Source organism: Myotis brandtii, unplaced genomic scaffold, assembly GCF_000412655.1.
Source record: "Myotis brandtii unplaced genomic scaffold, ASM41265v1 scaffold209, whole genome shotgun sequence".
Taxonomy (NCBI): domain Eukaryota; kingdom Metazoa; phylum Chordata; class Mammalia; order Chiroptera; family Vespertilionidae; genus Myotis; species Myotis brandtii.
The window spans coordinates 571,428-585,329 of record NW_005357806.1 but is presented as its reverse complement, the minus strand read 5'-3'; the positions used below and the strand labels follow the sequence as shown (position 1 = coordinate 585,329).

Sequence of the window (13,902 nt, the reverse complement as noted above, 5' to 3'; positions counted from 1 at the left end):
GCACATACCTAGGTTGTGGGTTCAGTCCCCATTTGGGACATATATGGGAGGCAATCAATCAATGTTTCTCTCAATAAAAACATCCTCTGGTGAAGAATTAAAAAAAAAGTATCCTTGCTGGTTTGGCCCAGTGGATGGAGCATTGGCCTGTGGACTGAAGGGTCTTGGGCTCGAATCTGGTCAAGGGCACATGCCTGGGTTGGGGGGCATGCAGGAGGCAGCCGATCAATGATTCTCATCATTGATGTTTCCATCTCTCCTTTCCCTTCAATAAAAAAAGTACATATATATTTTAAAGAGCAAATAAATACCACCTCTTCGACCATTACAATTTTCTTATCCACTGGAATTGCTCTTAATCTAGAACTGGGAGGCCTAGTATTTCTTTGCACTACCAAAATGGGAGGACGTAGTATTTTTTATATATATGCTATCTAAAACTCACAGACTTGGATTTGTGATTTAAAAAATAAAAATTTTAGAGAGGGAAGGAGATAGAGAGAGAAAGGGGAACATTGATGTGAGAGAGAAACATTGATGTGAGAAACATCCATTGATTGTCTCCCACATGCGCCCAGACCCAGTGATCAAACCACCACCTTTTGGTGTATGAGACCACACTCCAAACAACTGAGCCACACTGGCCAGGGTGGATTTGTAATTAAAAAAAAAAAAAAATTATATCTAGCCCTGGCCAGTGTGGCTCAGTTGGTTGGGCACTGTGGTTCCGTGCACTGAGAGGTTACTGATTCAATTCCTAGTCAGGGCTCCGTCCTATTGTGGGGTGGGCAGGATGCAGCCCATCCATATTTCTCTCTTCTTCCTTCCTCTCTCTAACCACCCCCCCACCCCCGCCAAAAAAACAACCCCAAAACAAAACAATAAACTGTTCTTTAAAAAGGAAAGTTTTGAAACCTATGCTGTTTCAGCTGAAGACTTATTTCTGAGTTTGACCCTCTTTCCTGTAGGATGAGTTCTGGGCTCTTCTGCAAAGTGTGGGTTCCATAGGCAGCCACAGTTATACATACTTTACCACATAATTTTTCAAGGACTGGGTACATGTTTGGAGAGGCTGTTGGTAACAAGTGGGGTTCACCACCCTGTCTAACTTTGCCTCCAGGGAAACTTAAATTTGTCCCTGAAAAGAGAATAAATAAATTGAGAACCACTGATGCTGGGATGTGGGTTGGTATCTAGGCGCAGGTAAGAGGGAACAATAGTGTTTGATTGCCCCTTGGCTTTCCTTAAGCTCTGACGAAACATGCCTTCTTGTTGAATACCGCAACCAAGTGGCCTAGCAGCCTGAGAATACACAACACAGCAGTCCTGTTTGACCCTTTGTGCAGTGTTGCTCCAGTTACACTGTTGGTGTTTATTGGATCTTGTACTTATATGTGATTAAGGATAGCATACCATTGACTAAAATGATGTCAAGGGTAGCATTGTCAATTACAGCAATTCAAGGTTGCTCATAGCTTTTGATCGGTGTTTATTTCTCTTCCTTTCCCATCATCCTGTCATTTAAAGGTCAACCCTAAAGAAATGAGTCTCCTTCACTTCAAGTTGTCTTTGGTTGCTTGGTTCCTTTTGTCTTTTTGTTCACCGCAGCTTCCTTCCCACTTGACAAATCTTTTGCTTGTCTCTTCTCAGCAGTTTCCTTCCCATTCTGCTCTCTGTCTATTCTGGTCTTACTAGTCTATTCTGTATTCTCTCCTGCCCAATATACTTCCTAATGTGTATCTCTTCATCTGTGGGTCTTTGAGGAAGTTGGTTTGAGCCTTTTCAGGTTCCTCTTTAGTTAAGTCAAGGTGTGATGGTAGCTTAAGGGTTTGGGGCATGGTACTCTTGAATTTAAAAAAAGCAGTATTAAAAAAAAAAGCAATATAGAAAGGGAGTAAAGTGAAAGTAAACTTCCTTCATTCTTGCACCCCTCAGAGGCAACCACTAGCTACCAGTTTTTAAAAATCCATTTTTAAATGTCAGGTTTTTAAAGTTTGAGATCTCATTTTTTTTAAAAAACGCCATGGGATTATACTTTATAACTATGGTTCAACTTGCTTATTGCACAGGACAAAATATCTTGGCTAGTTCCCTCCCTGCACATGTTGTAGATGTGTACTGCATTCTTTTTAAGGGCTGAACATTTATAAGAGATCATCTTTGAGCTTAGAGTTATTTATCACAAGACTTTTCCTTGAATAATATCCCTTCAATATTGGCTATTGCTGTGAAGATTCCTTTTCTTTCCCATTTATGTTATATTCCACTCAGTAAACTCACCTTATGTGTGTTGCATTAAATGTAAAATACGACATTGACCCTGATCTTTGGCTTCATGATCTCATTAGATTTGTTTCAAATTGTCTCTTTTGTATCTTTGTAGTCACCACACCTTTTCCTGTCTCAACACTAAGGTTACATTCCCCATCGTTTCATTAAGTTGATCATTAGATGTTTATGAAATTACAGCTTTAAAGTGGAAGAAATCTCAACGAATCAATCAAAACATGTTTCAAATTAATTGTTATGTTTTAAAAATTCACTTTTGTCAATATAAGGTGTTTTCTGACTTAGCTATTAAATGTAATCTTTTTAACTTTGGGAGATTGAACTAAATTGGACAGAATAGCAATTTTAGTGTGGCTGATTTGTCTTTAACTGTTATAGTATTGTAAAATTCTGTGGCTCTTTGGATGACAGTAGCCAAAAAAAAAAAAAAAGTCAATGAAAGTTCTTCAAAAAACATGAAGAACATTATACAAATGACAGTTTTTCAAAAACGTTAATTGAGTATCTACTGACTGGCACTATTCTAGATGCTGAGGTTACAAAGATGAATAAAGACAGAAGAATTCCTAGCCCGGTCTATTTTTATTTTTAAACACAAGCTTATTGAGAAATAATTCACATACCATAACATAAAATTTACTCTAAAAGAGTACAATTCAGTGGCTTTTAGTATGTTTACAGAATTTTGTACCCATCATCACTATCTGAATTTTAGAAGACAAATGACAGTTTTTAATCAGCATTTTTAAGTCTTTCCTTATTTTTGGCTTTATCTCAAAGCTTAATTTTCTTCTGCTTTCCCTAAGCACACACATAAGGGTGAGATTGTATGGGGTCCACTCTCATGTGTAACTGTTCATCAATTAGGAAGCAGATGGTGTTAGCTTTCTTCTATTACTGGTAAAACATAGGGTTGAGTGACGTGATGCTGTGAGAAAGATGCAAAAGTCATGAGTAAGTTTAGTAGCTGACAGTGCCATTTGAACAAATAAAATAGATTGTTCTGGAGGAATCATTTAATATTGCATAAATGCAGGACTAGGAAAGAAGTATTCTAAAGAACTATAGGTTTGTTGAAATAACAGACATCCCAAATTTACAATCAAGTTGTACCACACCCACCTTCTCTCTCTCTATCTATCTATCTATCTATCTAATCTGTCGGGTGTGTGCATACATACACAGACACACACAAAGTAACTTGGTTTCAGAGCCATTTTGTGTGCTTGGTTTCCTTCCACAGATCAGGTAGGTGGTTTTTTTTTTGTTTTGTTTTTAATTTTTAAAAAAGCTTTAGTGCATCTATAGATTTTGTGAAAAATTTTTCATTTAATCTCTGGGCTCCCTAACGCTCACAGTGGTTAAAGCCAACCATTACTTAGTGGGGTTGCTGTAAACAAAGCCCGAAGTGAAACCCCAGTGTATTCGCTGCAGATTCCCAGGTGCCTCTCAAGTACTAAAATAAGCTCAGAAAAGTTTTAATGGGTTTATTAAATAATCATCCTTTAAAAGGTCCTTGCACTACTTGTCTGTTGTATTAGGACATGTGTCTGGCACTTTTGCTGAATTTAGCACTTCCTAGAAGAGGGTGAACCCTAAGATTTAGATTCCCCTCAGATATTTAGACAGAAGAATTTTTGTCAGTAAAAACCTAAGGTCACAGAGCTGCATAAAGGTTTACCAATCAGAAGACATCAAGCTATTTTATGTTCCCGGATGTCTTAAGAAAAAGACTTTTCAAACTGAAGAATGAAATATCTTGCAGGGGGGAACCGTTGGGCACGTTTTGTGGAGATCCCCCTGACAAAAGGAATCATTGGAAATGAACACACCGATTCATCGTAGTAGATGATGAAAAGGAAACCTCAGTGCTTCCTCCGTCTAGAAGGCTAGAGCCCGTGCATTCCTTAGCAGCTTGTCAGCCTGATGACTGGCTTCTTGGTCAGATCCAGCCTCGGTGAAGGTAGTTCACATATTGGAGATGATCTGAATGCTGTACAGTTTTGATGGCATGTTTATTTGTGGGAGGACGGGATTGTGAGGGTAGAGATAGGAATCTGTCTTTTGTAGTAGGATTTGGTCTGTGTGTTAATGGAATGAACTGGCCTTTCTGCTGGACTTCCTTTGTCCTTGCTGAGAAGGGAGGCTGAAGTTTCCTAGGGCTATTGATGGAGCTGGCAACCGTAAGAGGAACTGTGGACTTTTGACCTTCTTGGTGGTAATGGAGGGTTAGGGGACTTTGAGAGCCCACAGGTTGGTGTGAGGATCAGAGAGTTGTGTTTCATTTTTGCTGCAAAACAGGAATATGCAAGTTAAAGCATTAACTTACACTTTCTTAGCACTTTTTAAAACATTTCTATGATCCTGTGTCATTTGACATTGTTTTTTTTCCCCAAAGCAATGGTTTTCTTCAGGAGGGCATTTTCTTTTCATTTATCATGAAGCCTGGTTGTTAGTTTGAAGAAAAATATCTGCCTTATTTCACAGGCCTCACTACACCTTTTTCCTGCTGTGTATAGAGCACCTTCCTCATTTTTTTCCTCAAAAAAAAAATAAAATTCCAAAGTATTTCATTTAACAACTATTTACTTAATCAGTTAAGAATATTTTGTTTTCTTTTTTTAACAATTCTTAAATTGAAGTAACTGTTTAGACTTACTGAAATGACTCAGGGGCCTTCTGCCCCATCCCATCTCCCTTCCATCCCTGTGTCCCTCACCAACAAAAACATTAATGAACTTCTGATGAACAGTAGTCTCTGCTTAAAAGGAAAGCTCCAGTGTTGAGCTAATGAATTGCTAATAAAATATTTTCTTAGTCTCTGTCTGTATTTCAGAACTCCTCAATTTCATGCACACACAAACAAAATGCCTGGATATTTGGTTATTTCTCTGAATCACTTCCATAAATATTTGCTCTGGTATAGTAACCAGGATTGGAATGGAATGGGGTCAGGCAAGAGATTATTCAAACACAAATACTGAAGTTTTTGTTTTACACATACATTTTAAAAAGAACTTTAAAAGGAGGATTGTGTTCTGTGGTTATAAGTCTCAAAACTATGGGCACAATCTCTCTTACTGATACTTTATTTTATATGATGCTTTTGTGATAATTTGTAATTGGTCTCTTACACACACCCACACCCTCTGGACTTGTCCATTGGGGTTTAGTTCCTATATTCATTGCCTTTTCATCACCTCTTTTCGTCCAGATGTTCTGGTAAAGCTGGCCCTTGGTTTGGATATTTTAAATTACTTCTAAGTTGCACATTTACTACTGTCGGCTACATTTTTGCTGTATCTAGCCCTAGAGCTATTTCTTCCTTTCTTGCTTGATGTTAAGATTTTTTTGATCATCGGAATCACAATTTCTATGACTCTACATTTCTTGAACACCTGCCCAGTCCCACTGTTACTGTGCTCAGGCACAGAGCCTGGTAAAAGCTCGAAAAACCTCTGTAACAACTGTGAGGCAGACCAATGAGCTTATTCTTAATTCATCTTCATGATCTATGAAATTATTGCTCTTATAGTCCAACCCTGGATTTTTGTGAATTTTACATCCTCCTTTCTGTAGTTTCAATTCAGGGCCCACTTGCCTGTTTAGGACTTCCCATTTGTCATAGAAGAAATCCCCTCTCGTCTCCCATAGGGCAGAAGTTGTGTGTGTTGATGCGTTACTTGTATGCTTAGGATCAAATAATTAGTGGTCATGGTAAATACTCAAAACTTCCCCAGAGGGGAATCACACGAATGCAGAGGTGCAAAATAAAGGGTGGTGCCTTAGCTTAAATGTTAAGGCACACCCTTCCTTGCGTATGATTCCATCGTTTTTATAGGATTGCGGACAGAGGTGTATATTCTACTTAAAACTTGATTTTTAAAAAAATGCCTCCCATCCCCTATTTTTAGAATGAGTGTTTGCCAGGAAGGTAGGAGTAGATGGTAGAGGCCTTGTTAAATAGCTGAGCTGTTCTGTGTGTTTTATACCCTTGTCATGCTAGTGCCAAGAATGGAGGAAGATGCTAGAGGTCTTCCCCAGAGCCCCGCTTTCTGGCCTGGCTGTGTAATACCAAGTTGCTGGGGGTGGGGTGGAGCAGAGAGCTCTCTCTCCTTTAGTGGTTTCTTGTTAATAGCCCTCAACCAAGCTGTGTCAATTCCCTTGGCTTTACAGACTATTGCCTAGAAGAAAAGATGTTTGGTTTTCACAAGCCAAAGATGTACCGAAGTATAGAAGGCTGCTGTATTTGCAGAGCTAAGTCCTCCAGTTCTCGATTCACGGACAGTAAACGCTATGAGAAGGATTTCCAGAGCTGTTTTGGGTAAGATCATCGGATGATTGTACCATTCTTAGCGTGAAATAGGTCACAGCATACAGAAATATTTCCCAGCAAGGCATTGGATTAATGTGGCTAATATTTAAAATCACTTATGTTCTAACCTAGGCTGTTTTAAGGCCCTTGCTCTTAAAGGCAATCTAACATACTGACAGCCTACCTTTTTTCAGATTGTGAGGAACTACCGAATTAATTGGAACCAACTTCAAAGTTGTAACTAAACAAAACCTTTCTGTTCATTAATTTCAGTATGTATAAAGAGATTTAAAAAATTACCCTTATTTTCTCTTATAATTGCTATCCTCCAGTAGTTTTCTGTCATTTATATTGTTTTTCTAAATTATAGGAATATATTTTAACCTAACCTGCTGAGGATAGTAATAAGACTTAATGTTCTGCCCTGAAACCTGTCAGGGTATGTTAGCATTTATTTTATATAAATTTTCTTCATTATCTTTTGACAATAATTCACTGCTTAATGAAGTAGAATTTACTTTCCAACAAACCCTTGGATGAAATAAAATACATAATGTTGAACTAGTTCCCATGTTAGAAATTAATTTCACCACTTTGTTTTTCTTATCAAAACATTTGTTGATTATTTATTATTAATCCTAGACTTTGTATTTATTTTCAGGGTTGTCAAAAGAGTCCATTGACCTTGCCTTTTTAAATTACATTTTCCTCCTAATGTCTTCATTTCCAATTGTGTACATAATAAATATTATCAGTATTTTTCTGATGTATTTAATTCAGGATAAATGTAATAAATGAAAGCTCCTCAGAGATGTAACAACTTGGTGACTAGTTTCATAGATTTTTTTCCCCTTATGCAGACATAATAACTTTTTTTTTGTCTAAGACATTTTTTTATTGCTTAAAATATTACAGAGCAGTACATTTGTCTCCTTTTTTTCCCCTTGACCTTCCCCCAGCCTCCCCTACCCCCCAGTGTCTTGTGTCCATTGTACATAATAACTTTTTAAAAATTACAGTGCCTCTGGTTTTGTTTGTTGTGAAACTAGAATACCATCACACATTTTTTCCCCTTTATTATTATTACTTTTTTTCCTTCCTTTAATTCTCTCCCAAGGACATGTTTTTTATTGATTTTGAGAGAGAGAGCGAGAGAGAGAAAGAGAGAGAGAGAGAGAGAGAGAGAGAGAGAGAAACATCTATCGGTTGCTTTCTGCACTCGCCCCAACCCACATGCGAACCGAAACCTAGGCACATGCCCTGACTGGAATTCAGCCTGCAACCTTCTGGTGAATGGGACAATGCTTCAACCAACCGAGCCACCCGGCCAGGACCATCACATGTTATTTTAAAGGATGGCATTTTGTTGCTTATGAAACATCTATACATATTTCAAGAAAGATTAATTGTTTAAAACTCTGGTGACCAGGATCTCTTCTAGGTCTAAATTTTACTATTATTAAATTTTAAAACATTATTTTGCAGCGTATAAAAATTTGGTTCATTGGATCTGGAAGTTAATTATATTTCCTAAATATACTACAGAAACAATGGAATTGGATCATCCCGGGTGATTAGAAATAGCATCTATGAACTTTTTTTCTAAAAGGAATGTACTTGCTTGAATTTTTTTAATGTAAAGGAGACCAATAAAGGCTTGGTTGTTTTCTTATCAGGTTGCATGAGACACGTTCAGGAGACATCTGTAATGCCTGTGTCCTGCTTGTGAAAAGATGGAAGAAATTGCCAGCAGGATCCAAAAAAAACTGGAATCACGTTAGTGCATCTGTCATCTTTCTCAATTATACCTGTTATATTTAAAGTAACATTAGTTTTCCCCCTATGTAGGAAGTAATAATGCTCCTAGGATGGAAAAATATGAAAAGAATAAAGAAAAACAGTTGCCACTTAGATAAAATTGCTTTACATTTTGTCTGTTTGGAAGCAAAATAGCTTGGTGTGGCATTTCCCTAAGGCTGTATCCACTACCCCCAGAAATTCACAATGTACATTTCACATATTTTTAGGTTTAACCCAGAAATTCCTAGAGTTAATCAGATGAGCCTTTTTTTTCATCTCTCAGGATGACATTTATCCTAACTCCTGTTGGTACTAATGAGCCTGTAGGTTTTCAATCAGGCCTGGATTTATCACCTCCTAGCTGTGAATTTTGTGCGAGTTACATTTACTTGTAGAGCGTAAAGATAATAGCTGTCTCAGAGCGGTTGTGAGAACTGAATGAGACCAAGTGTAACACAGTAATCATTCAATTAGATGAAAGCTGTTGTTACTCTCTGTGTTTAAATCTAGTTGAGATCAAACTGGTGTATAAATGTGTGTTCTTCTGACCTTTCACTTTATAATTTCACTAGAATTCTTCATAAGATATATTTGACCAGAACAGCACTGAGTCTTAGTTAATTCTTCTGTTTGCTAGCTTTCAGAAGATTTATGACATTTATACAACTTATTTGTTTTTAAGCGGGCAGTCATTTATTCTTTACCTTTTTCCCTATACTTGCTTTACACTATCCTTTGGTGACTTACATTATAATGGTAGGTTTCTGAGGGTCTGTTAACTTATTTAAAAAAAGGGGTTTTTCTTTAATGCCTCATCTGGAGGAGATCCAAATTTTGATTTCGAAGGTGATGGCAACCTTTCATCATAAGGGTAGAAATCTGCAACTAGTAAATATGAGTGAGTGCATGAGAAATGGGACCATACGAGCTGAACCCGTGTCCATGCTAGATGGGGGAGAACGTGCCATTGCCGTCATTTAACTGACCTCAGGGATTAAGGGTGGGTAGTGAAAAGAGTTTACAACATGGGTCTGAACACCTTGATTTGAGTCTTGTCCCCCTCCCACTCACCCTGCCCTTTTCACTAGCCTAGTGAAATAAAGCGAAGTAAATAATTTAATTTCTCTTGTTTTCCTTCACTCTAAAATTGGAGTAACAAAAATATCCCCCTTACTGCTTTGTGGTGAAGGTAAAATCAAAAGTATATGAAAGCTTTTTATAAACTACAAAACATCCTATAGAAATGATAGTTGTTAGATTTGATTTTTCTTAACCTCCATGGGCCATTCTCACCATATATAAATCTACTTAAAGTCTTTGTCCAGCAGACTCCTACTATTACCTACTTAAAAAACAAGCAAACAAACCCCCACTATATAAACTATTCTTTATTTTTCCTTGATGTGCTGTAATTTTTGTTTATTTTTAAAATGTTACTTTTCAATTACAGTTTTCATTCAATATTATTTTATATTAATTTCAGGTGTACAGCATAATGGTTAGAGGTAAACTATTTTTAAATTTCATGTAATGATTAAAAAAAGGTTCACACGGACTCTCAAATACTCTAATAGAAAACTGTGGTTCTGAAATTGGGCTCCTTCAAATAGGCATTTGTCTGAACCAAAGGAATACAGAGGTGTCATTTTTAAAATGGTATTAAATATTCAGTATTTTCTTCCAGGTGGTAGATGCAAGGGCAGGACCCAGCCTGAAGACTACACTGAAACCAAAGAAAGTGAAAACTCTATCTGGAAACAGGATAAAAAGCAACCAGATCAGCAAACTACAGAAGGAATTTAAACGTCATAGTAAGTTTGAAACTGAAACACAAGTACTCAAGAATAGTTGTTTCATATTTTTGCCCAGAGGTGGCATATGCTATATATGGATCATTTTTTTTCTTTTATTGCTTTTTTAAAAAAAGAGTGTTGGAAGGGGATTGTTGACTTGGTAGAGATATCATCTCTATGGAATCTTGGAACACTGTCCTTGATTTTGATGTCATGAAAATTCTTCCACAAACCAGCCACTTCTTCATATTGTGCTGAGGCCACTTTGCTCTCTTTACTGACATCTTAATTTTCTAGAAGATACATTTTTCAAGCTTGTTTACCTGATATTTTATGCATAAGGATATTGAGGCCTGAATATGTGTAGAAGGGAACATAAATAATTAGTGGATGATCAGAGACCAAAGCCCAGGAAAGTAACAGTAGAAATCATAACTCACCTAATGCAGTGAACTCAGCCTCAGTACTTTGGAATTTAGGAGAGTGTGTGTATTGTGTATAGTGATGGAAGGGCAAAGGAATGACAAATTAATACGCAGTTCATAAACTCGTATAGGAAGTCATTGTTGCACGTAGGGCACCTGTAGTGGTACTTCTGTATGCAGGAATTTAGATTTAAGATTTTGAAAAGGAAATGCAGGGCATATAATGTTATTATGTGACATTTGTATCATCTCCCCTAGCGGGGGAAGATCTGAGGCAGTGCTGTCAAATCAAACACATTTGTGTTTCTGCAGTGAAACGGTATTCACATAGATGGAATAGATATTCACACAGTGTTCATGTAACTGGAATCAATAAACTGTACTATAAATAGGTTAGTCAGGTTTGGCTCCTTAATTATAGTTCAGGTCAAGCCAGATATAGTGACCACATGGGTTAGGAATACACTCTCCATTTTCAAAGCTTTTTCAGAATTGTAGATATGGGTTGTGGGTCAGTATTAGAGTTTTCAGGATTAAAAAAAATCTATAGACAAAATGTTATCAATCAATGCTTGTTTTGAAACAATGGAAAAACACAGTTAAATCTACTGATCTAGGTAGACTGAGAAAGGAAGGATCGCTGTCATCTCATGAGCACTTTGGTATATCTACCCAGCACTTCACATACATAGTTATCGCCATGATTTCTGTGATAGAGATTAGCACTGGAGTGGTAATTTAACTCCTAGAGTGCCGGGGAGCGCGATCGCGCTCCTATCTTTCGCCAAAAGTGCCGGGAGCACTATCAAAGCTTCGAAATGGCGTCCAGATCTAAGTCTGCTTTTATTAGTGATGATGATATTGCTAAATATGCCAATGTAGTAAAGGTTTCCTTAAGTTTTTGAATATGTAACTTCATTTACTTGCGATTCATAATTTTTTTCCTAAACTGCTGTAAAATCAGCAAAAATGCCTTGGCAATTTTAGCATAGTTCCTAGGATATTGGTTGGCACTCAAAGGGTTAACCTTGACCCAGGTCACTTAGTAAGTGGTAGAGATGAATTTGACCTCCTGTTTGTCTAACTTTAAAGCCTCGTGCTCTTTCTATACCATCCTGCTGTCTGGTCTGGGGCACTATAACCAATATCTCAGAACTCCAAAGTCTTTCCAGATCTGCTGCTAACTTTGTGCTCTTGGGTAAGTAGGTGTTACCAGTCCTTAGTTATTCTGATGGTTTACAGAGTTGGGCAAAATTAGGTTTACAGATGTGAGATGCGAGACAGTTTATTCTTGTATTAGTATTTATTAATTTTGTATTTTCTTTTTCCAATCTATAATAAAATATATTGGGGTGCTATTAGAGAAGTCTGAAGAGGCTTCCTAGGGAAGGGTGACACTGAAAAACACTGAAATTAGAAGTAAATCTTTTAGTCACATGCATTTCCTGTCATCACCATCATTATGCTCTGTCAAAATGTCCTGTTGGAGTTTTCATAAGAACAGCATAATAAATGTCTCTAGGTCAATACTCCAGAATAATTAAGATTAAGAAACTTATGATCAGCGGTAAACACAAATTTAATTATGGTATCTAAGAGACTTATCCTTTGAAACTGGCACCAACTTAGGGAAATCAACATTTATCCAATCATACAAATACAATTTTAACATCTTTATTAAGAATTACATAGCCCTGGCCGGTGTGGATCAGTTGGTTGGGAGTTGTCCTGTGCACTGAAGGGTTGCTGGTTTGATTCCTGGTCAGGGCACATGCCCAGGATGCCGCTTGATGATCCCTTCCGGTGGGGGGCCTATACAGGGTGTTCTGCCCTCATATTGATGTTTCTCCCTCTCCCTTCCTCTCTCTCTAAAAATCAATTTAAAAAATTTTATATTTGAGACCATAGGTTGGCATTGGCAAATGAATTCCAAAATTACCACTTAAAATTCTAACTGAACATCTCCAGTCTTTTCAGAAAGCATTTCCTTTCTTTATACTGTCACAGGTGACTTAGCCATTTATAATAATATTGTGGTAAGTAAACACTACCTTGTCATTATGAAGAAAAAAACTATGATCAGACAAAGATCATAATGTAGTTCTGGAAGACTATACATTCTTTCACTAAAAACAGTATATAACAGAACAGGGTACTCTTTGAATGGCAGTAACATGCAATGATTTGGTTCTAGAAATGTTCATTTAGTTTCTGCTACATTAGAAGTCTGTGTAGGTGTTCACAGTTTGGGAGCTAGGACGAAAAGAGCAATTATTTCTTGCTTACGTAGTAGAGACGCCTCAATATATAACATATATGTATGTATGTGTTACCACTGGACATTAACATGGAATTTAGAAAAAAATAAAGAAGACTGACCTATATAACCTAAGTATAAGGATGGACTTTATTTTTATTTCTTTGGACTTTATTTTTTTTTAAAGTCTTTTGAGGACTACAAATTACAAAGTAAAAGCAGACTGCTACCTAGAAACCTGGTGAATACATTTTGCCTGTGCATGAAAACTTTATCAATGTTATCCATTTAACAATTTCACCCATTCACAATGATTTGTATCAGTAATAATGCTCTCCTTCATAAGGCTACTATACACCTTTATTTCAAATTATACAACACACTAGAAGCCTGGTGCACGAAATTCATGCATGGGTGGTGGTGGGGGGGGTTGTCCCTCAGCCCAGCCTGCACCCTCTCCAGTCTGGGGCCCCTTGGGGATGTCTTACTGCCAGTTTAGGCCCGATCCTCCTCTCTCAACAATCCGGGACTGCTGGCTCCCAACCGCTCACCTGCCTGTCTGCCTGATTGCCCCTAACCACTTCTGCCTGCCAGCCTAATCACCCCCTAACCACTCCCCTGCCAGCCTGATTGATGCCTAACTGCTCCCCTGCCGGCCCGGTTGCCTCCAACTGCCCTGCCCTGAAGGCCCAGTCGCCCCCAACTTCCCTCCACTGCCAGCCTGGTCACCCCTTACTGCCCTCCCCTGCTGGCCTGGTTCCCCCCAACTGCCTTCCCTCCCCTGCCGGCCTGGTCACCCCTAACTGCTCTCCCTTGCTGGCTCGGTCCCCCTCCAACTGCCCTCCCTCTCCTGCTGGCCATCTTGTGTGAGGGTGTGACAGTCAACTTGCATATTACCTCTTTATTATATAGGATTATTCTTTTTTTTTTAAAATATATTTTATTGATTTTTTACAGAGAGGAAGGGAGAGAGATAGAGAGTTAGAAACATCGATGAGAGAGAAACATCGATCAGCTGCCTCC

At 37.9% G+C, this 13,902-nt stretch overlaps 1 protein-coding gene across 1 annotated transcript in view; it reads left to right on the top strand.

Moving 5' to 3' along the window:
• The first annotated feature begins 3,906 nt into the window (after window positions 1–3,906).
• Window positions 3,907–13,902, top strand: part of FAM60A (family with sequence similarity 60, member A) — a 22,829-nt gene continuing 12,833 nt past the window's right edge. Inside the window, exons 1-4 of the mRNA XM_014539200.1 lie at window positions 3,907–4,252; window positions 6,466–6,613; window positions 8,281–8,380; window positions 10,089–10,215. Of these exons, the coding sequence (XP_014394686.1) occupies window positions 4,216–4,252; window positions 6,466–6,613; window positions 8,281–8,380; window positions 10,089–10,215 (412 nt within the window). The 5' untranslated portion in view covers window positions 3,907–4,215. The remainder of the gene's footprint in view (window positions 4,253–6,465; window positions 6,614–8,280; window positions 8,381–10,088; window positions 10,216–13,902) is intronic.